Source organism: Amphiprion ocellaris, chromosome 12 (assembly GCF_022539595.1).
Source record: "Amphiprion ocellaris isolate individual 3 ecotype Okinawa chromosome 12, ASM2253959v1, whole genome shotgun sequence".
Classification (NCBI taxonomy): domain Eukaryota; kingdom Metazoa; phylum Chordata; class Actinopteri; family Pomacentridae; genus Amphiprion; species Amphiprion ocellaris.
This window is the reverse complement of record NC_072777.1, coordinates 20,727,102-20,753,809: the sequence shown is the minus strand read 5'-3', so window position 1 is coordinate 20,753,809 and position 26,708 is coordinate 20,727,102. Positions and strand designations below refer to the sequence as shown.

At 38.8% G+C, this 26,708-nt stretch overlaps 2 protein-coding genes across 11 annotated transcripts in view; one reads left to right on the top strand and one right to left on the bottom strand.

Annotated features, from left to right (window-relative positions):
• The window catches only part of LOC111588988 (dystrobrevin beta-like), a 40,898-nt gene extending 20,750 nt beyond the window's left edge, over positions 1-20,148 (bottom strand). For 4 of the 10 annotated variants that reach the window (XM_023299654.3, XM_035943624.2, XM_023299656.3 and 1 more), the window contains exons 1-6: positions 19,860-20,146; positions 10,522-10,572; positions 1,798-1,889; positions 1,417-1,497; positions 839-1,052; positions 586-671 (exon numbers count right to left, since the gene is read on the bottom strand). In XM_023299654.3, coding sequence (XP_023155422.2) covers positions 586-671; positions 839-1,052; positions 1,417-1,497; positions 1,798-1,888 — 472 coding nt within the window. In that variant the 5' untranslated portion in view covers position 1,889; positions 10,522-10,572; positions 19,860-20,146. Of the gene's footprint in view, positions 1-585; positions 672-838; positions 1,053-1,416; positions 1,498-1,797; positions 1,890-10,521; positions 10,573-19,859 lie in introns of all 10 variants that reach the window. The other 6 variants (XM_023299652.3, XM_023299653.3, XM_023299657.3 and 3 more) reach the window with 3 other exon arrangements.
• Positions 20,149-23,460: 3,312 nt separating this feature from the next.
• LOC111589012 (toll-like receptor 5) lies at positions 23,461-25,572 on the top strand. The gene is made up of 2 exons (XM_035943627.2): positions 23,461-24,075; positions 24,748-25,572. Exons 1-2 carry the CDS (start codon positions 24,028-24,030, stop codon positions 25,402-25,404), a joined length of 705 nt encoding a protein of 234 aa, XP_035799520.2. The 5' UTR covers positions 23,461-24,027; the 3' UTR covers positions 25,405-25,572.
• Positions 25,573-26,708: the final 1,136 nt, after the last annotated feature.

The following is a 26,708-nucleotide window of genomic DNA, read 5'->3' as shown; positions in this document are numbered from 1 at the left end:
CAGCAGTATTGACATGTACTTTCCACAAGGTGGCGCATATGTAACACTTAGACACATCCATCCAAGCCAATAGTAAAACTAGAAGATTTAGAGACCATTGCAAAAGGTTATTTGATATAAACACAACTGAAACTCACATAAGCCTGAACTAAAAGTGTTTTCCTGGAATTTTACCTCTGATTTTCCTCTTTACCATGATAATGTACAGCTTATAGGCAGTTTGGATGAAATTCGTCATGTCATACAACAACTAGATTGACCTTTTAGAGTGACAACATGTTTGTTGCATTATTAGTCTGCATATTTTGTGGTGTTTCAAAAGCACTGTTTAAAGTATCAGAGCTGTGATTTGAACATTCAGTTTGTACAATTTGTGACAGAATCATTCAGAAAGAAGATAAGAAAAGAGTGTAGACAGCTGCAGGTAACATGGACTAACATCACCATTTCCAGCTCTGTGCTCACATGCAAAGCCTACCTATAGTTATAAAGTTTATGGGAAATACTGAAAACATTTTTGGGAAATGTGACACAATCAATCTAGAATAGATTTCACATCAGTTGTGATGGTCTACTGGTACTCACAGCGAAGTTTATCCACCAATTTCCCTCCACACAGTGTCGCCAGCATCGCCTTCACAGAAAGAACCGTCAAGCGGCTTTCTGGCTCACTACAACACAAGCGCACATAAAAACACACACAACACTGTAGCACAGTTTATGTCACAACACTTTCACAGTAAACCATATATGAGACAGACACGTATAGACACACGTGTTTGCAGGAAACAACAGGATGTTGTACATCCACACACCACAGTGACTTCTCTGTAGTTACCTGTCTACTGCAGCCAGTATGAATTCTACCAACAGGACGGTGCTCTCTTGCGGGTTGATGGTGTGTGTGGTGGGCAGGCGTTTGCTGAGCTGGTTGAACAGGGAGGACACAAGGTTCTCCAGTCTGATCACAGAGATGCCAGCGTTCAGCTCTACAGCGTTTAGACCAGCATCCCGCACTGCCTCGATCACATGGTATATGTCAAGCAAATGCACTGGAATGAGAGGAATGAAATCAGCGAACTACTCCGATTTACTGATCTGAGAAGTTTGTTTGACCTTAAAAATCTCTCCCTCTTTACTTATACTGTAAGAAGAATTTTGACAGCATTTTCAAAGATTTATGTGACTACAATATTGTCGAGAGAAAGTAACGTAATGTTTCACCAAAGAGGTACATTTTATTCTTATTTTTCTCAACCTCTTCTAAAGCACATTTGTTAAAATGTTATTTGAAAAAGGGAAATTATCTATAGACTTTCTAAAAATGCACCAGTGAGCACAATTTGGAATAAATGGTAATTTTAGGGAAACTTACACCATCATGCCATTATTTTAATAACTCCAGTGCTGACTTACGGTTGCATCTCTTCTGTATAAATCTGAGCTTGCAGGCTGTTCGATATGTAGAGAGACAAATGGCATCAAAGTTCTGCTCCGCTGTATGAGAAGAAGAAGATATTCAGAAAGTTTGCTGGGTCACTATGTAGTGTCACAAGCATCACTGCCAGACTATAATCCCTCAGAATAAATACATGTCCTTATTACTGGCTGTGGTGTGATATGTTTAAAAACATGTTCTGCTACACACAGTAAAGTTCATTTTAAATGTGGAGACTGTTACACTTTAAAGCTCAGAGCAGAGCAGCACAATTAGCTACAAGAGTGAAAGGAAACGTAAGTCCTGGGTTCCATGCAGAGGTCATGTAAGGCTTATATTAATGGTTGAAGGTCACTCACCAAGCTCTACAAAGATCTGCCTCCCCTCTGCTCCTGCCATGGTTTGGATCCTCCTCCCTCTGTCTCTCTGACCCCCCTCCTCCATCACCATCCTGCATGAAACACAGAACAGCAGGAAAACTCGGTATAAGAGTTTCTATTCAAGCACTGAAAAACAAATGAGACAAAATAAGACAGACTGAACACTTGGCTCAGATGCAAAAACAAAATCACCTGTAAAGATAAATAACAAGTCCTACAAAGATCAGTGTAATGATTAGTTCTAAAATGTGTGTGGATGCTGAACTGTTGTTTCTAAAACTGTATGAGCTCTGTGACATCCAGAATTATCAGACCTACTTCAACTCAAACATAAGATACCCCCTCTTCTCCATTATCTGCAGCTTTCTGAAACAAACATTGATGCCCACTGTATGTCAAGATGGGCCAGCGATGTAGAACTTGCAAGCAAGGAGCTTCATTTCATTCAATATTCTATTTGTGGCATCTTTAATGTGTATGACTCAGTACAACACTAATAATGAGATACCATTGAGAGACTGCATTAAGATGTGTGCACCATCCCTGTTTTCACACAGTGCTCCCCCCAAACTCCCATGCCTTCCAGTGTATGGATTCTAATAATGAATACTGATTTTGACTTCGTGATATCTTGTGCACCAGTTGTGAAGGACCATGACTCGCCCTTTATGTTTCTATATACCTATGTAAATAACCATTAGACTTATTCTCACAGTTGCTTTTCTCCATATTTTATTAGATTTATTTGTAAGAGACCCAGTTTAGTTTAAGACTTATTTCCAATGAAGTAATTTCAGGTTTAACTCTGAGTTTTCACAGACGTGACAGCAGTTTCTACTGGGGTGCATCACAATAGGCGCTTATGGGAACATTTACACTGCTCTGAAGCAGGAACCCCACATACTGACCAATCAATTCTCTTTGAGATAGCGAGAGGGTCTCCTCGGAGGAAAAGAGCTTTTAGAGTCTGTTTACACTCCTTTCTTTCCGTAAGGATCATTAATATGTGAGACAGATTCTCAGTGATGGGAATTCTAGTTTTCCTTGATTTATGTATTTTTTTGTGTTGACAGGAAGTACTCCCAAAGCAATTATATAAATATATGCTATATAATATAATATAATATAATATAATATAATATAATATAATATAATATAATATAATATAATATAATATAATATAATATAATATAATATAATATAATATTATATAATATTATATAATATTATATTATATAATATAATTTATATAATATAATTTATATAATTTATATAATATAATATAGGGCTGCACAGTGCCGTGGTGCTTAGATTTCGCCTTGCAGCTGGACGATCACCGGTTCGCATCCCAGCTTTCCCGGGATCTTTCTGCATGGAGTTTGCATGTTCTCCCTGTGCATGCGTGGGTTTTCTCCAGGTACTCCGACTTCTTCCCACAGTCCAAAAATATGCTGTGGTTAATTAATGATTCTAAATTGTCCGTAGGTGTGAATGCGAGTGTGATTTTTTGTCTCTGTATGTAGCCCTGCGACAGACTGGTGACCTGTCCAGGTGTCCCCTGCCTTCGCACCAAGTCAGCTGGGATAGACTCCAGCCCCCCGCGACCCTAATAAGGATTAAGCAGTGTACAGATAATGGATGGATTATATTATATTACATTTTAGTAATCGAGTATTCTATCGATTATTCTGGCGATTAATCGAGTAACTGGATTCCGCACTAGGCATGCATGTTACAGCATCAAAAGCAGAAGTGAGTGTGCTGTGCAACAGAAATAACCGTCCTGGATACATATATAGTACAGTACAGGGGCATCGTACATATATAGTACAGTACAGGGGTTTTGAACATATATAGTATAGTACAGGGGTATTCAACTAAAACTCAAAGCCATGGGAACCCCACATATATTTAGCATCACTGTAACCATGACAACAAGTGAACACTGTGTCAGCTGTCTGCCGACAATCACATGATTGTGATCCAAATCGACCGCTGCGGACTTATCAGTCGGAAATTATACAACCACTGAGAAGCCTTGGCGGGATACTGGGCTCTCTGGTATGGACTCAAATGCAGCTGGATCTCAACGTCATTCTAAGACCCGCACCCACTCTACTTCCCATGCACTAGTGATATTAGTTTGGTTGAGAGCAAAAGCTGTGTTCCCCTCATTCCACTGGTAGATTGGCAATGTAGTTCTATCTTTTTTTTCCCAATCCAAATGCCGGCATTGCACGCCGGAATTCCGGTGCCTGAATACTTACAGAAAACATACAGAGAAGGTACGTGTCCGCTAGATGCGTTTTTTCCACATGTAAACGCGCTGCATCTGAAAATCGCACGCGTGATGGGCGGTCACTAGCAGGCCACAACATTGTCACATGACAGCACTTGAGCTTCAGCAGGCCACTACGTGGTCATGTGACCGAGCTGTCAGCTTGACAGTGCAGCAGATGCGTCAGACAAACATAGCGGCTCTGCTGCAAACTTTCTCTTTTATTTCAAAAACACTTCAGGGAAAAGTATTTCCAAAAGCATTTGAGACAAGAAATAAGCTGTGCAGCAGCACAATCTGTCCTTGTAGTTCACCAATGGCTAGTTTAGACGACCGTTTAGACCGCGGACTGGTTGGGCACTCTTGCCGTAAACAATAGAAAAGCTGTGCTGGTTAAAATAGAAGCGTCCCGTCAAATTTAAGGACCAAGTTTGTATAGAATGAAGTCTGGGTCCGGCCTCAGACCGCAGTATGCCATTTCGTAACCTGGGGTCTAGTATGTAGTTGATTAAATGAAGCCTCGCTTCAGAGAATTTTGCCTCAAGGAATTTTAGCAAATTACCTGAATAACTCAAGGAATAGTTTCAGCCCTAACGGCAACAATCATTTTATTGCACATTAACGCAGTTTATTATTATTATTATTATTATTATTATTATTATTATTATTATTATTATTATTATTATTATTATTATTATTATTATTATTATTATTATTATTATTACCATTATTATTATTCAGAAAGTCAATTGCTCACTGGCTCTGAATACACAAACAGGCAAACCATGGGTCACAGGAGGCAGGAGGGCTGGACATTGATCAGTACTTGGGATGGGCGTCATCACGTCTCATTCAAACTAACAGTGGAGGAAGGCTTCGGCAGACTGGTTGGATGCAGCGTGTGGGAGAATTAGAGATAAAGTAAAACAAGACAAGCTAACAAATGCCGCAGTAAAGTACTTAGCTATACACTGCATTCCGATTAGTATTGCGGAAAATGCCGGTCTGAGGAACGTTTTTAGGATTGCAACGTATGACGGCGCGTATGAGCCTCAACCTGCATCACTGGAAGTGTTTTTTTGTTTTTGTCTGAGATTCTCCAAAAGAAGTACAAACATGGATTTCACAGACTAAAAATCTTCTGCACAGTCAGTCCCAGCTGTGTATTTTTTTGGCGCTCGATCGCTTCACCTCACTCACATAAACTGTTTATGCTGCTCCCTGAAAAGATAAATGTTTGTATGTTCACATAGCAATACTTTTAAAAGTGCAGAATACACTATTTTTAAATTCATTATCTAATCCTGCACATAATAATGTGATTAACTGTGATTAATCGCAGAACATCGTGCGATAACAAATTTTAAGTGTTGCCCAGCACTAAAATATGTATTATAATACATAATTGTAATATATATATATATATATATATATATATATATATATATATATATATATATATATATATATATATATATATATATATACTGTAAAAGTCTTTGTAGAGTGACAGAATCCTAAAACAGAGATTTATTAAGCAGTGAAATTGTGAAACCTATTTAAGTTAGACATTCAGACAGTCTATAGTTTTTTGACAGGTTGTCTACCTGCTTTGGGTGCAGCAACTTGGATGTTTTTACCTTTGATTATATTTTTAAATTCTTCTTATTTATAGGATTATGGTTTGTTCTTCTTGTGAGAAATATGCAGCTCTACTGTGTGTACCAGCAGTGTGATGGAGTATCTAGTGCTAACACCACTACTTTATGTGAACGTGCTCATAGATAGGTTCAGAATTCCTGAGTTGACTCAACAAGTTGATAACCAGCACCATGTGACCTCTAAGCCTGACTGTGGTTGTTAGTCTTGGTGAACCCAAATAAGAAAGAGATATTCTGGTTATGTTGAGCTGAGTGGTACAGGCACAAGGAAATATGGTCAACGGAAACAACAAACAGACTGACTCTTTTTTTGACACTTCAGCTGACACACCCAGTCACACACACTAACTTGAGGCAGGCTCACAGAGAGTCCAATTCCAGGACACCAGAGGATGAGCTGAGTGCCTGTTAAATAAACACATTAATGAGAGCAGCTGATGAAATCTGATCTGAAGGTTGGCATTGGACAACTTAACAAGGGTACAGAGGAAAGAGAGAGAGGGAGAGAGGGAGGGAGGGGTGAGAAAGGAAGAAAGAAAGAACGAAAGAAAGAAAGAAAGAAAGAAAGAAAGAAAGAAACCTGTCACCCATGTCTGTCAGGTGACACTCAAAAACACTAGAGGATATGAGTCACCATGGTAACAGTTACACTACACCACAAAACTGAAACACACAAATATTTGCATTCCTTGTATAAATGTGGTGACAAGCCCACCCCAACACACACACACACAGACACACAGACACACACACAGACACACACACACACACACACACACACACACACACACAGACACACACACACGCATTCCAGAGAGGATTTGAAAGCTTCCCAGGAGACTTCATGCTTCATCCAAACAAAAGAAGGATTCCTCCTTTCAGTCACTCTCAGAAACACTCTCACACACATTGCTTTACATCTCTATACAGCTGTTTCACTGCTATTACTCTGTCACACACTCATAAACAGACTCCAGAGACTGTTGATACAGTTACAAGTGTAACTTTGTTTTAAACACCTGACTTGCAGTGACAGCCCATACCAAGTTCCAAATTCGAGACTTGAGCTGTGATTTTCCAGTCCCAGAGACAAAGTCTTGAGCCCAGAACTACGTCACCAAAGCAGCTACAGATGCATCATACAGTCCCTAATATTTCCTGACTGAAAGTTATTAGCACAAAATCAAAAGGTGCTCTTCAAAGTCAGGCAACTCGATGAGCAACCTTGACAGTGGCACTAAGTAACAGTTAATTACTGCGAGGAAGAGTTGGACCCAGAACATAGCAGGATATACAATAAGCTAGTAATGTGTTTCACATTGCAAATCAATGTCTGCAATTCGAAACAATGCAATTAGCAAATTTACAATTAATCTCAATTGTCTCAACTAAAGATTGTACTGTGAGCATCACAATATGAATAAGACATACAACATAGCGGAGTGTGGTGTGTAATATATACAGACGTCATGACACCAGAAATTTGGTAGATACCAATACCAGTGAAATGCCACCATTAGCTGTGCAAATAGTAAATAAGTCAAATCAACGTATTTTAACATAAACTCTTATTTTTAAATAAAACTGAAACACACACAGTGTGCTATCACACATACATACCTACACAAAGTTATATAGTATTTTTACAGTAACATTTTGAACAGCAGTTTGTTTAGACAACTTTGAGGTGTTTCCTCCTTTTGTCCAAATGCTCTTTGACACCATTTGCAAACTAGCTTTTAGATGTGTACAATTTGTTTCTGATCATACATAGAAAACAAGTACCATCATGTATTCAGGGCTTTGGCATCAGCTAAGTTCCAGAGTATTGGTTTTCATGCCATCCTTGGTACTTAGAGCAGATCAGTGATCTGAGGATCTCTACAGTCTTGATGTCTGAACTTGACATAGTTCCCTTCTTTTGTTAGACACTACCGCAGATGCACACTAGACAACCTTTGCAAAAAGATAACTCCCATGTTTCTCTGCTTTAACTCCCATCAGTGCACTCATATACTGCAAAAACGTGGATATATAGTATAACGTGTGGTAAAATCTTGAATGTCACGGATACATTTGGACCTTGTTGAAGAAAGTGCATTCAGATGTATAGCTAAAGCAGAAAGATCAATTTAACTGATTAGTTAGTTTCAAGTTTGTTTAGCACTACGCAGCTCTGGATAGACAGCTGTTGCCACTACAGAGGAGAGAGACTAGTACTTTTTGTATTGTTTACTGGTGCTTGTTAAACAGGCTCACATGTCGGTTGTTTTTTATTGTGTGTAGCCGATCTATTTAATGATTATTTTCCTCATCAACTCATCTTTAAGGTTATTTATAAGTAATATTTTAATCATTTGCACTGTAAAATGCCATGAAATGCCCATAACAATCTACTGAAACCAAAAACTTCTTGGTTTGCCCAACAGTCAAATTACAAAGATTTTCAGTTTACCATTGCAGAAGACAAAGTAAAGCAGCAAATCCTTACATTTAGAATCTGGAACCATGAAGCATTTATGCATGAAAAACCCCAAGTAGTTGCAGATTACAGAACTGAACAATTCATCTTTAACATATCTTTAGCTTCCACTATTCAAATGGGGAGGAAGCTGACACGCTGTATGAAAGTCAATAAATGTCCGTTGCTGAAATTTTGTGACCTGACGAAAAAGCTTTTTGGATTGGTCACATACATGAGCCAAAAAAAGAGCTATGACTGCATCCAAAAGTCTCACTCGCTCACCAGTTACCACTCCCATGGTGAGTAAATTGTTATTTCCAGCCTGGCCTTGGTGATAACTACACCCTGTCTGTCTGTCACCGTCTGTCCCTGTGTGTAAAGCTGACATGGAGGAACATTTGGTCTGTGAGATTTGCTTCCCATTTTAACTCTGAAAGCTTTAAATCATCGCACATGTATTTACGCTTCCAGCAATTAATGCTAAATATGCCAGAGGGCTAGAAACAGCTTGTTTGTCGTTTTCCCTCTCACTGGATCACAGCAGAATAGACAATGAAAATGGAGAACAGAAAATGGATCAAAATTAGTTTGGAAATTGGCTTTTAGATTTAAGTCTTTCACCCAAGATTGCATCAATATGCACCTACATCTGTGAGGGAGGGTTCTTATGGTGACTTTCCCTGTCAGTTAAACAGAAATTTAAATTTGCATGAGTCAAGAAGTCTAAAAGTGATGAAACATTAAGAAAATACTGAAAATCGAGTACAGTGTAATTGGCAAGGTTAAACATTGTCAAAAAACGATTGGATGTATTTAACTCTGTGAATTCCAAGCAGTTTCTGTACATATTTTGCACCTGTCACAATTTTCCTCACTGTGGGCTCATTTTCACTGCACCTGCACGTCTATGGAAACAACACGATCATGATTAAAAATGGAAAGACTTTAAAAATGTCTGATCTGCAGTATAACAATGTCAAAAAACCATATATCATTAAAAAACTGATAATTGATTATTTATTTTATGATATATGGGGAGCTAAGTAACAAGTGAGATGCAACAGTTAATAGTCACGGTACATCAGAACAATATTTTGCTTAACCAACTGTTTTTGCAGGCTCTGATTTGCAAGGCTAGCGACATTTAATCGTTTGCCAACTAATCACCTACATCCTAACAGTTGCCTGACCAGACTTCACCTGACACAGTAAAATACAGGCTAAATTAAATATGGTACAGTGGTGGGTGATAATAAACAGACATGTGTTCTGTTGAACAATTTTTAAACTGTTCTTACGCATAGATATATTTTAAACATGCAAAGTTTCAGTATTTCTAAATACTTCATAGTGCGCTTCAATACTCAATAAAACATCAACAAATAGTTTGAACTTTCTGAAGCAATGTTGTAACAAAAAGTGGATGAAGGTGAATGAACAGGAAACGTCCCTGTCATCATTTTACTGGAAGAGGTCATAATAAAAATTCAGTATATCCAGTTAAAGGGCCTTGTTTAATTTGTTTAAATCAAACATATAAATCATAAAGTTTCTGCTATCAAGAATAAGTCATCACAATATTTATTAGGAAAAAAAGTAATGGTATTGCTTCACCACACGCAGGTAATGAAACACACTGCTTAGACAATAGTTGGGCTGTCAGAGGCAAAACATACAATGGACTGTTTTTTAGAGTGCTTGTGCGTTTGCAAAATAAAAATGTGACATTACAGTAAATACCTGTTCTTCTGATATGTAAACGGTAAATATGTATGCACTTAGTAGAAAAAGTAAAGCTAATCTTGCAGATGACAGACAGAGGAGTTAATTCTCTCTTCTTCAGGCCCTCAGTTACATAAAGTACAGGGAAAGAACAGAGAAAAGAAGTCACATGGAGAAATACAGTATTTACAGCTGACTTTATGTGTGCTGCATTTCTGCGTTTGTGTGGGTGGCAGTCCACACTTGTGTTGCACCATGGTGTTTTATTATGCCTGACATTTGCTGAGCTTCACGGAAACAAATACACAAACAACACACACTGCTCTGAATACACACACTCTGAACCTGAGGACACATTTTCAGTCTTCAACTCAACTCCAGCTTAGTGAGGGTCTAGAAAACACAGCAGAGTTCTCCACTTTTACTAATGCCTCCGCATCACCACATAGGTTGTGTGAATGTGTGTGTGTGTATGTGTGTGTGTGTGTGTGTGTGTGTGTGTGTGTGTGTGTGTGTGTGTGTGTGTGTGTGTGTGTGTGTGTGTGTGTGTGTGTGTGTGTGCACGTGTGTGGACATACCTCTCTGTGTCAGGGGGTCACACAGGACAGAGGATCCTCAGTAAAAGATGTCTAGCAAAGAGACAAAGACAGAAGTGAAAGATCGATTGAAAAGTCTTTTCAGCCTGAAAACAATAATGTCAAAGGCTCTTTGGGGACACACTCTAATTGACACGAACACAACACAACTCCTAGATCTCTACAGATTTCTTAAGAGTAGCACACATGTTCGTGTTCATCTATTTGGAGATAAAGTAGGTAATACTCACATTTTAGCCCATCATTTAGTCCACTGCTGATATGCTGAAGGACCCTGACCATGGCTGATTTTCCATATTGAGCTATGTTAAAATGCCACTAACTACATATTTTATGACTTACTGTATTTGGAGGTTCACTTTTGCTGAAGGACCTATACTATGAGAATTGTACAACAGCTACTACAAAGATTACTCTGGTATTCCCTAAATTAGACTCAGATTGTGGGAAAAGCACAACACCTTCTGTACTTGGCATGGTTGACATATATACATAGTATATTTGCAGATCGTTACATTACACTACTTGTAGACAGAGACTGTATATAAAAGCTGGACGTAGCGACTGTGATGATTCACATTAGTTTGTGGACTTCTGCTTCGAACCCTCAAGTCATTTCACTCTAAATGGGACTGTAATTTACAAAATGAACATCATGCCATGTCACCAAGTCCTGAAACTCTAGACTGAGACCATTAACATTAGGAAAATGTTTGCTGAGGTAACATAAAGGGAGAAGTAGGGTCACTTTCTCATAGAACTGTATACAACCAGACTTTTCTCTTTGTGATCAGCTAGTCACGCTTTCGTGTGAGAAACAATGCAGGTTTAAGGCACTTCAACCTGTTGACCTTCACCTGCACCTGATGATTGTTTCTGTAGCACATAAAGTGGTGTTTTGTAAACAAACATTAACATTAAACAAACATTAAGAAAGAAGGCAAATACTGAGCAGCAAAGAGCCAATTCAATTCTACCCAAAATAAAATCTATACATAATAAGCTGTAACAGTCAGTGTCAGCAATATTGTTTCACAAATACAGTCCAACTCAATCCACGTGGGGAACCGAAGACCTAAAAACAGACTGAATATGAATCAAGACAAACTACAACATGAAGACAGTCAGATCTTGCCAGTGGGCGTCAGAAGTATGACAGTTGGATAGATATCACATAGACATTGTGATCATTGTGTTATAGATGGACATTTAAATGCCAAAGTACGGTTGGACGATTATGGTAAAAATGATCATTAGTATTATTTTGATCCATGCTGAGACCACAAACATTTATTGCTTTTAGGGACAAACTATGTTTGTTGCACTTTCATATATAAACAGAGCCCTGCTTTCACTTTCATTTTGCTCCTGCTAATGTAAAAATCTCTGCATCATCGTAAGACTGGTCCTTATTCACAGTGCATCTCTTAGAAGTAAATTTTAAATATGATTGATTGGATCAGAATATATTTTATTTAGACGTTTTTTGACAATAATGCACTGAGAATCTGCTAACAGTGAAAGTGTTTTACATGATTCTGTATCCAGATTTCACAGATCCCTCAGTATATTGAACACAGAAACACAGAACTCTCATAAGAGTCATTTATGTTTAACTCTGCAAACCAGTTTTAATGATGTCCACTCTGTTTGGCATGGCCGACAACCCTAAACACAGCAGTACTCTTGGCTTGGTTGCTGTGGAGACAAAACATGGCGCTATAGTTGCTCTGTCCAAACATGAAATGATTTAAACTGCAGATTCTAAAATTAGTTCTCTCAACTGTTAAATTTTGATGATTCAACCAGCACAGTTTTATCAAAGTTGTAGAAGTCCTCCAGCTGTCAGTCACGTAACACCATCTATAGGAAAAATTAATGGGACTCTACTTCCACAGCCAGTGGCCCCTCAATATAGCTCCCTCCACTTAGAAATTCTATTTTGGTACATTAAACCTGCAGTGTGGGACTAATTATGTAATAATGCAATCACTGTCGATGCTTCCTTGTGTATTATTCCTTGTTGTAGTCATCACTAACCAATATATAGCTACAGTTGTACTTCACTATTTCTCTGTCACAGTCTAGCTGTAAAATGATAACTACAACCATTACGTCCAAGTATTATTTAGCTTTGTATGGAAAATTGTATGATATTTGTGTAGTTATGGAGCACTTTTAAATTCTACTTATGATTTATGAAGTTTACTCTGGGTGTGCTGTAGTATAATGTGACAGTGTGTAAACTGGGTGCTGCATCAGTGCAGACCACCCAACCAGTGCACCTGTTCAATAACAACCACCACACACACACTCCCTCCAGTGTCTCACCAGAGCAGTGGTTACACAGGGCCAACACCTGAGCAAGACAAATGGTCCTTAAAACAAACACACCTCATCTTCCCTACCACAAGCATCACTCGCTCTATTTCACACACACATACACACACCTGTCCTTAAATATCAGTTGCTCTCCATATAAAACAAACAGATTGCAGGCCTGAATCTGTAGCCAAAAATCTTTCTGTGTCACCACAAAGACTGGACAGACCGCTGTGATTGGTGGGTGACTCCACCGACTAAAACGTCTCGAGAGGGAAAGAAGAAGCAGCATGATGACACCAATAGAAACAGGCGTCAGACAGGCGAGGGGGCACTAAAGAGGGGTAAGAGGGTGTTTACCACCCTCTGCACACCACACACCCATGCATGCCACATAACCACATTACCACTTGCAGCTGCTCGCTATTCTCACCGTCTGCCCTGACAGGACCTTAACAGTGTGTGTGTGTGTGTGTGTGTGTGTGTGTGTGTGTGTGTGTGTGTGTGTGTGTGTGTGTGTGTGTGTGTGTGTGTGTGTGTGTGTGTGTTAGATATAATAAATTTATAGTACTGCGTGCTACAACTTTAGACACCGACATTGCTGTACCTATAAGCTTTATTTATCCTCTAAATGATCCTTTACAGTAGCACGCAGAAGAGAAGTGGCATCTTGGTCAGACCCCATATATCCCTCCCAAAGCTCTGCAGCCAATTTTGAAATTCATTTTCAACAAAAAAAAAAAAAAAGGTTTCAGGATATTGAGAACCTTAGAATTTGCAGGGCTGAATGTATTACTGGTGGTTTGGCTCAGTCTCAAGGGCTCTGAAACATTTAAGATATAATGAAGACCAAATAAACTCACTTGCTATTAAACAACCAGGTTTCTATAGAACAAGGAATGCATTGTGTTTCTTTACTGTAAATTGGACCTAGTCCAAGCATAGTATGATGACTAAATATTACTATTTCTAACTTGAAATTAATACTTATGATATGAAGCTGCAAATATGGATGAACATGTAATAGCTGAGTAGCAGTATTTCTAGCAGATGTAATGTCACTCTGGGTATCAATAACAAATTTGATGTTCTACAAGGTGTGATCAAAAAGTTCCAAGTTTGTGCCTATAAAAAGACAAAACTGTAACTGATTTAAATTTGACTGCCATCCCCTTTCAGGTAGCCCCCTTATGTAGTGACAGACTGCTTCCAGCCATCTTGCCAGGCTTGGAACATTGGGAAGTCCTGTTCTCTAGAAACATCAAGCACATCTCCAATACATGCTGGATCTCCTCCACCGTGTTAGAATGGCGATCCTTCAACTTGAATTTTAATTGTGCAACAATATTTCCACTGAAGTAAATCTTGCGAGTTTTCAACCTGCAGAGAGCATGTGTGTCATCATGATGAACAACCCAACTGCATAGCAGCAAAGTTCAAGTCATCTATGCCAAATATCCTCCCTCAGATGCCTCAGGATGTTACAGTAGAACTGATCACAAAAGAACCCAGACAAACATCAAAAGAACTGCAGTGACCTCAGTTAAGGTCCATCTACATGATTCCACAATAAGGAAGACACTGGGCAAAAATGGCATCATAGAAGAGTTGAAAGGCGCAAAACACTACTGGCGAAAAAGAACATAAAGGCTTGTACGGCATTTGGAAAAAAATATCTGGATGAGCCCCAAGATGACTAGGATAACATCCTGTGGACTGATGAGTCAAAGGTAGAACTTTTTGGAAGACATTTCTACATTCCACAGGAGAACATGATACCAACAGTGAAACAGAGTGGTGGAAGTGTGATGGTTTGGTGCCGCGTTGCTTCCACAGGACCTGGGTGACTTGTCATAATTGATGGAGCCACGAATTCTGCTCTCTATCACAAAATTTTCCTGGAGAATATCCACCATCAGTTCAGGACCTAAAGCTCAAGCACAAAGGAGTTTTGCAGCATGACAATGACATAGTCAATGTCTGGACTGGAATACAATTCAGATGCTGTAGCAAGACCTTAAAAGGGCAGTTCATGGTCAAAAAAATATCTGAACCATCTGATGTGGCCAAATTAAAACTATTCTACAGAGAAGAATGTCAAGATTCCTCCATGGTGATGTAAAAGACTGACCACAAGCTGTAACACAAATTTAATTGCAGTTGTTGCTGCCAAGGGACCAACCAGTTATTAGGTTTAGGGGGGCAATTACTTTTTCACAGGGCTGATACAGGTTATCAATAAATCTTAAATAAATAACCATTTAAAAAAGCATTTTGTGTTGTGTGGGTTATGTCTGTCTAATATCAAATAAATATAAATATTTATTTGATGATTTCTAACATTGAAGTGTGAGAAATGTTCAGAAACAGAAGACATCAGGAAGGCGCAAATACTTTTTCACAGCACTGTATGTTTATCTACATTAAGTATGATCTCTTAGTAGACATCAGGACATTAAAAGTAATGTAGTTAAGTTGAAAAAAAAATCACAAATACTCAAAATACTCAAATTTGAGAAGGCACAACCAGCAAATATTCCCTTTTTTTGCCTGACCACAAAGAACACTAGCTGAAAAAACTGACAAAACAAACTGTTTAATTTTGGATGTCACAGCAATAAAAAGATGTTTTTTAACAGTAGACTGTAATACACATAAAAATCACTCTGAAAACCCTCTTTTCAAAACCTTTGGTGGTTAAGCTATGCGAAAAACACAGGGATACAAAAAAAACTAAAAGCCTTCTCCGTCACAGCTAACCTCTCACAGAACTTACTTTTCACACAGAAACCTTCAGTTGCATCTACAAGCAGGTTGAACCAAAAACTCTCCCTGCCTTTTAAATCTCTCACTCCTGACCTTCGATCCCTGAGCTGACAAACAGACAACCAGTCTGGCCCCACATGACTCTGTCGATGTCACCAAGCAGGTAAAAACAGAAGCAACACATCTCTGGTTACACATTTAAGATGGGCAGCTAGCATGCCAATGGTGTTTGGATGGCTGGCGGAGAAGTTGTACATTCTGAACTGTAGGCATAGTGGAGTTTGTTGAAGTCTTTACAGGTCCTAAAAGATGAAACAATACCAAAGAACCTATGGCTAAGCCATCAAATCTGTAGATGAACTCCTCCACTGTAAAGTCTAATTAATGACTGTTGGAACAGCAAGCACTTGTCGTAAGTTAGACATGGTTGTCCTGCAAAAAAAGATGAATCTGGCTCAGCTTTTGCACAATGCTGCATTTGAATATCTAGTTCTGTGTGCACTCCTCATACTTCTACAATGCATCTGGCAATTGTCACAACAAAAGCCAAAACAATGACTGCTGTGATAACTGTACAATTGTAAAATACAGTTACTTGAATAAAACCCCTTCAAAAACCCCTTCAAACTTGTGGATCTATGACTGAAACTGGCCTTCATGGATCATATTTCATTGTCTCACTTCTACCTGAGGCGACACGCCCAAACCAACGAGCACCAGTTTTACAGTACTCCTCTCAACAAAGTAGCGACCATATTTATTTTATTAGTTATATATATTTTAAGGCTTTATAAACCGTCCCCACACACCACACAACACCGCGGGGCGACACTATGTGCAGTGATCAGACACCTATGTGAAATGTACAAGATGAGATGCTGAATGCATGCTACACACGGTAGACAGAGGAGACTGATGCTACAGCCGTTGAGCCAATCAGCATCCAGCGCTGTACACTAAGCATTTCATTTCAATTAAATATTCTTTTAATATGTTTTAATTATTATTTTTTTGAGATTTTTTCTATTGTTTTCAATTTTTTAGGCTAGAAAATGCTTATTCTACCGCAAAAATAATTTAAATAATGTGGCAATCGCAGAGCTGATCGCTATGGCAGTTGTTGTGCTGCAATGCACCATGGGAGTTTGGGGTGTTGGGAGTTTAAATGTCATTATTGTGGTTTATGTTAGTGTTACAGTGTTATGTGTGTTTGTGTTTTATTGCATTTTTGTGATTTAGTCAGTTTGGTTAAGTGTTATTTTGTCAGGACCGTGAGTGTGAAGTGAAGTGTGTTTGATGACTTCCTGCCGCATTTACTATAGAGGTGCTTTCTGTGTGTCAAACTAAAAGTATCTGCCAGTTGCAGAGTGCACAAAAAGCAGATATTCTTTCTCCAGTGATGTTCTTAAAAGCAGCTCACCACAATAATGAATACATAAAAATATCGATATATCACAAAATTAAGCGGAAAATCTGCGATACCAAATGCAATTTAAAAATCTGTGATACAGTGAGACCGTGAAAAGTGAATCCCAATATGGTGAGGGACCACTGTACAGCAGATGAAGATGTGATGTGAGGATAAGAAAAAACAAAGAGAAACTGAGATGCGCTGAGGACCCAGAAGGAAGCGGTGAAAACAACAAGATGAGTGCAAGAAAACACAAAGCTAAAGGGACAGGAAGTGAAAGTTGTGTCTCATGTCAAACCAGAGTGTAAACAGCATAAAAGCATTCACTTGGTTTGACATAATAGATGCAGCAGTGAGGGGGCCTACAGTGAGCTCTACCAGCTAAAACACTCCATGTGTGCACGTTTATGACACACTTCAAGGGCTGCAAATCAAAGATCACAAACTCTTCATCACAGACAGCTTTTAAATCAGGGTCTCAGCCACAGACCAAATCTTTCTTTCTTTGACGATCACATGCTTGAAGGAGGGACTTGATTCCCGTAGATTTAGTCACCAAGCTGCACAGGAGATCAATAAACAGACAGGCTGGATGGCAAACATACTGTGGTGTCAATGACCTTATACTAACCATTACGGGAATTCAAAACAAACTCTTATACAAAAACTCCTCAGCAGTGGTAAAAACTAGTAATTCAGTACTGAAAACAAGTCTTACATTACACTGCCTTTTACGACTAACTCAGAAGCATCAAACAAGCCAACAGTAAACTGCTGCAGATCTCTGAAGTCCCCGAGTCCTTGATCCAACTGTTTCTATGAACAAAATGAAGAACGCTTAAATTTCACTGTAATTTAATTCCAGAGAAATTATATAAACCAGAGGTGGCTAATCATAGGTTTCACCCTCACTGCTATTATCTCCCCACCCACAGTGGAGACAGTAACTCAGTTCTGCACTATTGTAAATCAACAGCAGCTAAAATCTTTCCATATGGAGGCACTCAAATAAAATTATGTGAAGTAGAAGCTGATGTGAAGACACTATGAAATATTTTCCAAAGGTAAATCAGGTAAAATACTATGCTTGTACAAAAATAGATAATTTTTAATACCTGCTTAAGCGTAGGGTAGTGGATGCCGGGAAAAGTGTGGTGTCTGAGTCATTTTGCCCAGTTAAAGGTGAAAACAAATCGATCACTGCTCAATTAAAGTACATACTATGTATCTACCTGGAAGAAAGTTGCCTTCAGGGGACAGTTTGGGACACAGCCCATCAGTTACTGTGATCTCTATCTGTCATGATCATTCCTTTGACCAGAAACAGTTTAAAGTATTCTGCAACCTGCCTAGGTGTGTAGTCTTTCTCTAGGATTCCGGTTTTAACAATTATGTTTCTGTCAGAGCTGACATTTACCCTGACTGCTAATGAACTTGACCAAAGAACTAAAGAACCATTCGATTGTACTTTTTCATGTGCTTTTAAAATTAAACAAGCTGATTAATTTTGTTTTTAATAAGGAGACAGAAACAAGGACACAATCTCTTTTGACACCCCCTTGGGCTCTGTAAACTCGAGTGTGCATGTTTTTTTACTATCTACTGCCTATTTTAAAGACTAAATAACTTTAATAATTGAGCAATTGGTAGATGGTTGATAATGCAAATAATCATGAACAACAATCCATAATTTAAACAGATTTAAGAGCAAATACAGCTCTGACATGCTATTGAAATCATGCATGAATTAAACACAGTCCCCCGTGTAGAGTGTATCTTTTGTAGAGTGTTTTTTTTTTTTTTTTTTAAATTGCAGAATCATTTGCAGGGTTTAAATTTAAGTTAAGAATCGGACAAAACACCAAATTTACATAGGCTTTCCACAACACGAATATCTGCTATGTCTTTATAAAGGTAAACCATCTCAGCACACCATGGGGCTGGGGCTGGGGGGTTGGATGCTGCCATATTCTGCGAGAGCCCCCAAAATGCTGAGGCCATCTCCAGTAACAGGTTTTGGCAGGCTGTGGTGTGATAAATCATTTCATCTGACCCCACATGTCACACTAAATGATCTGCCAGAGGATTCACTAAAGGCTATTATGATTTACTAAACCGTTTCCTTTCACCCAACTGGTCGGATGAAATGATTCACCAACCCTAACACTGGCATCCTTATTCTAACATTCTTACTACATCTGTTTCCATTCAGCTTGTTGCATTGTAACTGTGCATATATGAACATGTCGCTGTTCTTCAGTCAGATCCTAAACACTGTGTGCCGAATTTCATTAGGGACACTTTCGATTTTAAAAAAGTAGCAAGCTAAGCTCCACAAGGCTTGTATGTTTGGCGATAGTCCAGGTAAAGTAAATTTGCCAGATTTTTGAATGGAACAACGTTCCTCCCACAGAGGAGGTCAGTAGTAGTTTTGATTTAAAAAGTGGGCATGACTTAGATCCACCACAACTCTATGGGCAGGGAGGGACACCGCACTGGACACGGTTTTAAGCAGAATATTTGGACAGTTTTCAGAGCACAGTTTGGACTGCTGTAATGTCAAAAAAAGAGCAGTGAAAGCTCTTTTAGTTCTGCCTACTTCTGGGAAGCTGTGTGACATCTGAGCGGCCATGTTGCAGAAAAGTTTAACTCCCTGTTCACCTTGTTCTCTCGAACGTATGTGTTCGTGAAACCTCTCAATGCCCAACTCTAGCGATATTTCACAATAAAATTCAGGTCTGGGGCGACTAAAAGGTTAACTTACAGTCATATAACCACATTATATCCCTCTAACATGCTATCTGAGACGAGCTCTACTCACCGGGACTATTTTCGGCAGGTATTCGTGGACAACTACCAACATCAACACTGCAACGTGTGGCACTGACTTCAGCTCTTCTTTTCGCTCTTCTCTTCCTCTATTCGCCGAGTTTTGTGGCTTCCTCTTCGGTGTAAATATCACCGTCCCCCTGGTCCCGTTATTTATTTCCGTAACGAGCCATGTTCCACCGCCTCCACGCCGCCGCTGCTGCACCGGTCCGGGCTCAGATGAAATATTTTTGAAAGAAGTCACTCCTCTGCTGCGTCCTGCCTCCTCCCTCTGACACTCTGCTGGCACTGAGCTGGCAGCTCCCTGACAGCTAACAGCACACTTTCAGTCTGGCTGGACAGCAGATAACCCCACAAAAGATGTAGTTTGCTGCACACGGGAATAAAGAAGAAGAAGAAAACGAGCTAATACGTTTATAGCTACCAGCATGGCCGCAGAGATGTGTTAGTGGGACCAGGACAGATTTGTTGTTGGGCCCCATCGACCCCCGCTAGACATACAGCGTTATTATTTAAACTGGCACTAGTTGAAAATGTATAGTTTATTACTTCATTAGTCAACAGAAAAAGCACTGTTAGTAAATATACTACTGGCAGCCTTGGCTCTCCCAGTGGACAGTGGCTAAAGCCTGTGCAAAGTCATTTTAATATTTAATAGCTAGACCTTTTATACATTGAAGATATCTGTTATTAAATTCTTTCTTTTCAAAAACAGAAATTGTCAGAAATTTACAAGTTATTCTTCCGGGACAAATGGAGATGGCCTTTCTTGTAACTGATACCTTCAAATATCCACATTCTGAATTGTGAATTACGACTCTGTTATTCCAGTGACAGATTTTTTTCAGTTTAATTCTAACTAGTCATAATTCTGGCTCCAGATGTCTCTAATTCCCCTCACTTCATTGTCCTTTTTTGGAATCTTAAATTACGTTTGAATGGTGCTGCAGAATCTGGAACTTAGCCTAGTCACAAATACCTTGAATTAGAGTTTGGATTCGACAGAATGACAATGCAGATATCTGAAGTTGCATTGGAAACTACAGCAAGTGGAACACAGAAGCAGTGTGCTTTTTAAATGCATTACAACACTGTAATGGTAACCGCACATGGCAGCTGGTTTACTGACACGTCAGAGCAGCCTGAGGCCACAGTTCTATTGAATTTCGACCACAAACCTCTGATGAACGAAGCTCTTGTGTTTCACAAACTCCTTTTTGATAAGCTTTTTCTGTTTTTGGCATTTTCTAAAGGTCCTATTCACCATAGCAGCTGCTATTACTTCTACTAACACTGTTGAAATGCTTTGCTGAACTGATATCCAATGGAAGCCTGACATGAGCAGCATCATGCACAACAATCCAGGTGAGTCATAATGGCTTTTGAGATTTCTGCAACTACAACTCTGAATAGTTCATAATGTCTAAATGGGTGTTTTGAGTGGTTAAAATGACATCGCTGCTATGTTTAATTTTAACTGCAAATATAGATACAGATAGTCAAACTCACACTTGAAAATCTGCATGAAAACTTGCTAAATGCCATCATAGCATGTCCTATTGCTTATTTGTGAATTTGTGACCCCATTGCATCATATGTGCATTTTTGTAGTGTCAGCCTTTTGCATTTTTTTGCAACTCTGCCATATATATTGCATTTTAGCACAACTGGATTCCCAGTAAAGCTGTTCTCATGTTCATGTTTTTCTGTTCCTGTTGCCCGACAGCAGATTGAGAATAAAACAGTGGCTGAAACACAGCCCGTTGAGACTACAGTAACCAGCAGTAACCAGTAGAATCACGTTATCTGACAAAAATCACCATACACATTAATTAAAGACAGCAGATGTGCTTTGATTTTGGCTATATTTAACAAGTAAAATGGTCAGAAAGCAGCAGAATGTAAATTTTTTTATTCTCTCAGAGCACATCTGAGTGCTTGACCTCCAATTCATTTACCGTTATAGGAACTTTCTTCTAGAGAAAGTAGAAAAGACTTGTCGAAAAGGCTGCTACAGTCACTAGAGGACACCTAAAAAAGTCACTAAATCAAGCAACAACTCTCTAGTTGACAACAATGGAAAGAATTACAAGTGTTCCGGACTTGCTGCCAGTTTGTCCCATTGGTTAGTTACTGCAACTGAAAAAATGCTGCAGCCCAAATACAGTTTTTCCTCATAGACCATCATTGTAGAAAAGATGCCAAGTTGTAGTACTCTTTCTGTTATTAAATTTTAATATGTGGAAGTTTCACAAATGTTAAACCTTTACTCTAAATGACACAGTCATGCTGTATTGGAGGAGACAGGAAACTCATGAGGGAAATGCTTACTGAGGTAACAGATCAAGTGAGAATAGAATTATTTTCTCATAGACTTCTATACAGTCACACTTTTTTTCAACCAGAGGTTCTCTTGGAAAGAATTCAGTTTTGAGTCGGTTCCACATTGATGCCCATTTTTATGCTAAATGGTCTACACTTGTATAGCTCCTTTCTACCTTAGTGGGACTCGAAGCGCTTTACGTTGTGTTTCTCATTCACCCATTCACACCAGTAGTGACAGAGATGCCTGCCTGCCCACTAGGAGCAACTTGGAGTTCAGTATCTTACTCAAGGACAATTCAGCATGAGGAGGAGCCACCTGCCAACCTTGTGATGAGTGGAGAATCCACTCCACCACCTGAGCCACAGCTGCCTAGTATAGAGTATATGATCCAGGAAGTGCTCCAGTCTGTAATGCAATTTTGGCAAAGTGGCTAAACTGTGTTACAACAACTCCCGTGTTCATCAAGAGAAGCTTATGACCAAAAAAAGAAAACACTCCCTCATATTTCCCATTTACAGAGACAGGGCTCTGCACTAACACTGGATTTTTTTTCAGCACATGCAGAGTGATCAATTAGTGGGATGTGAGGAGATATTTGTTGAATTTGACAAAAAGTTTATTGGATTCTGACCATATAGTCCACCTTTAAGCCAAATAGCTATTTGAGTTGTCTTCTAGTAATCCAGTATCCAGTCCTTATTCATACATCTAAGGACAGAAACAAAAGTCCCAGTGGTCACTTGCGGTATTACAATTATTAAAACTCCTGTGGCTCAAAAAGACACTCCTCCCAAGTTAAAAGTTTCCACTGTGCACCGGCAGGCTCCTCAGCTGCAGCCATTCTGTGCAGTAAAGCTAGGTATATTTTGAGTATTTGCTGGATTCCCCTTATTCTCTAATAACTCAACAATATTGTATTTTTCAGTTGGTCAGACAAAACAGCAATTAGAAAATGTTCGCCCAAAGAAGAAGAATGGTGCTGAAAATAATTGCTGGTGGCAGCTTCCAGTGATGGACTAGTGTGGCCTGGCCTCAGGTTTTTTGTTATTTCTGAAGTGAAAGGAACAGTTGCTTATGGTTTTCACGGGAGAAGCTGGAATGTGTGTCACAATGTCAGTCAGGCTCTGTCTCTAACTTCCTCTGTGTTGTATTTGAGAAACCTTCTCATTCTGCAGAGGTTGAGAAATTCACCAGCCCTGTGCGATAAAACTACACACAAACATCACACACACGCACACATACATGCACACGCACACGCACACGCACACACACACACACACACACACACACACACACACACACACACACACACACACACACACACACACAAATATTGGAAATGAGCTCATATTGAGTTTTCATGATGTTGTTTTAGGAATTCTTGTGTGATCCTTTTGTGCTTCCATAAAGTATACATAGATTTTTATACAGTAAATACATGTTTCTACTGTTATTTACATGGAAAAGTCTCTAAAACACTGTTGATCTTTGAAACTCTGCACTAAAACATATATTTTGGATTTTCCCTTTGTAACAGATAAAACAACACAACCCTGGCAACAGCAGATTTTTGAAAAACAGCCAGTTGTGCAACTGAGCATAGTAGCAAAGGACAGCAAACATGCAAAAGTACTTCCCTTCCTCATGTAAATCTGGATTCTGCAAAAAAAAAAGAAAAAAAAAGGGGACATCCCACTGCTAGGTAAATGTAACAGTGACGCAAATTGCACAAATAGCTCCAGATAAAAGTGCTGCAAGCAGAAAGCTTGACAGATGGGATCATTATTTTATCAAGAAAAAGGAGATTTCTTGGATTTCTTCAAGCGGCTTGAGGATGTGGACGTTGGGCCTTCAGGTAGTGGCCTTCTGTGTTCTCCTACAGGTATGAAAATATATGATATAATCCCAATTTTTGTGTTTAATCTAAACCAGATAAAAAGTATTTAGAAGTATGCTTTAATTTTGGGGGTGTACACTAGTGGCACTGTCAGTCCCATGCATTACTTACATGTAAGGGACAACTTATAAATTTAAATCCTTTGAATGACATAACGCTACTTCTCTTCCCATATTTTTTTATTATTAGGGTTTGGTGTTGTTTTTCTTTTATAAATGAAATTTATATGTATTTTTGTATTCTGCTTTTTCTTCTCTCAGTCGGTTGTAGCAAAAAACCTCTGCAAATTTAAATGACAAAGTCAAAAAATGGCATTGTTACAATACAATAAAGAGGGAATTAATATAATTTAGAGTAAAATGATAGTAAGTAAGACAAAATAGACCAGATAATTGACAGGTAACATTGTTTTAAACGTTTCACAGCATGAGGAACTAAGCACAGTTCAGAGTCAGTTTTAAGAAGATATCAAATTTTTGCGTTTATTTTGAAAACTTTGTATTTAACGAAGACGAAAGTAAAGCAAAACAGATGATGATACACACCAGGTAAACATGTCATGTTACTGGCAGTTAGGATTCACTGGTAAGTAGCTATAATCTAACTCGAAAATGATCAAATCCACTGTTACAGCTCCGTGTTAAATTTCCCTTGCAGATGTCAAGCTGTTCATTGTGCCTCATAAAGGGCTCAGTAGCCATCTGTACCATGAAGAACCTACGCTGGGTTCCTCCTCTCCCTCCTCACATCACACACCTGCAACTGCAGATGAACTGCATCAGGGAGATCAATGCTACCTCCCTGTCAGGCCTGGAGGAGCTGCAGGAGCTGGACCTTGGACAACAGCTTGTGCCGCTCATCATTAGGAACAATGCCTTCAGCAGACAAAGATGTCTGAGGAGGCTGCTGCTCGGCTTCAACCTTGGACTTCAACTAGAACCGCAGGCCTTTGAGGGATTGTCCAGTTTACAGAATCTCCACTTGGATTACTGCTCACTCACAGAATCTATACTGAAGGACAATTACCTTGAGCAACTTTCATCCCTGCAAACTCTTGACCTGTTTGGTAACAAGATAAATAGACTCCAGCCTTCACTGTTCTTTGCAAACATGACTAATTTGAATGAACTGAATCTCAAACTGAATCAAATCGACCAAATTTGTGAGTCAGATCTTGTTGGTTTCCAGGGAAAGCACTTTACAATCCTGAACTTGAACTCTATCGGCCTTAAAGCGATGTCTAATGACAGCTTCGACTGGCAGAAATGTGGGAATCCTTTCAGAGGAATGTCTTTTCAGACACTCAATACCTAGACTATAACGGAGGAACAATCAAGTAGGGTGTGTAATGATTTATATGTTGTCGAATAAAATAATGCATTTGCGTTTCATTCTGTTTGATCTGAATTTGTAAAAATGCCTGATTATGCTACTGGAAAAAAAAACTTTTTCAGGTAATGTAATAAAATCCTATTTTCATTTTTTCTGTGCTCCTTAGTATTTCTTCAGAATGGAGCGTACATAGAAATAAATGTGTAATTTCTCTATGGTGACGTTTTATGGTTAACAAATTATGCTATAATGATAGCTAAGGTTCATGTAGGCCTGATGGTCTCATACGTTTCTTTTACATTATGAGTTTTATCTGCTGAATAGGATTTACTTGGCTTCAGTTTGGTTTTGCCTATTAAATACTTTACAAATAAAAAAAACACAAATAAACACCCCTCTTAAATAAACACATATGGCTGAATTATTCCAATATTACAACTTGACATAATGTACAACAGAGTGTTTTTTATAATGTTTGGGTAGAGTTGGAGGTGAGCTAGTGTGCTCGAGCTGCAGCAAATAGGGAAGGGGTGGGTGCAAATTGAGACTTCATAGATCTGTGTATTCTAAAGGAAGTAGCAGTTTAAACTTACACCTTAGCCATTTTAATTCATAAAAACATTATTTTTATGGAAAAAGAGTCTAAAAATGTAACTTTGGCACACACAGATGAGTTTTTAGAGGTTTAAAGAATGACTGGAGATGGACTTAATGGAAATGATTACACACCTGGTGGATAAAATTTCCTTCTACACTCTTTTCTCACTTTAAAACACTGTTAAAACGCTAATCCCAGAGCACAAGACTCTGTCTGTTTCTGGTCGAAAAATACAAACAAAACTCTCAGTTTTACCCAGGTAGCAGCCCCACAAAGATTTTATGTGAATGCATTCAAACATGGCTTTCTCTTGAGGAAAAATGAAAATCAGTCTAATCACAGCAATGTAACGCTGAGGGTACATGTAAGTGCAGCATATCACCAACAGGTGGCAGTAAAAAACAATTCATTGGTCTCTAGTTATATTTTCTGACTCTTGTGTGTAATTAGCGTTTTATCAGTGTTTTAAAATTAAAAGGGAGTGTGAGGAGGGTAATGTTGTAATAATTTCCATGAAGTCCCTCTCCAGGCATTCATTAGTTTTAAACCCCTAAAAACTCATCTGTGTGTGTCAAAGTTACATTTTTAGAATCTTTATATGTTTTTGCATCCCAGTGCATGCTGGGAGAGGAATCAGCAACCTTAAAGTCCCTCTCTGGTTACTGATTAAATCCCTAAAAAACTCATG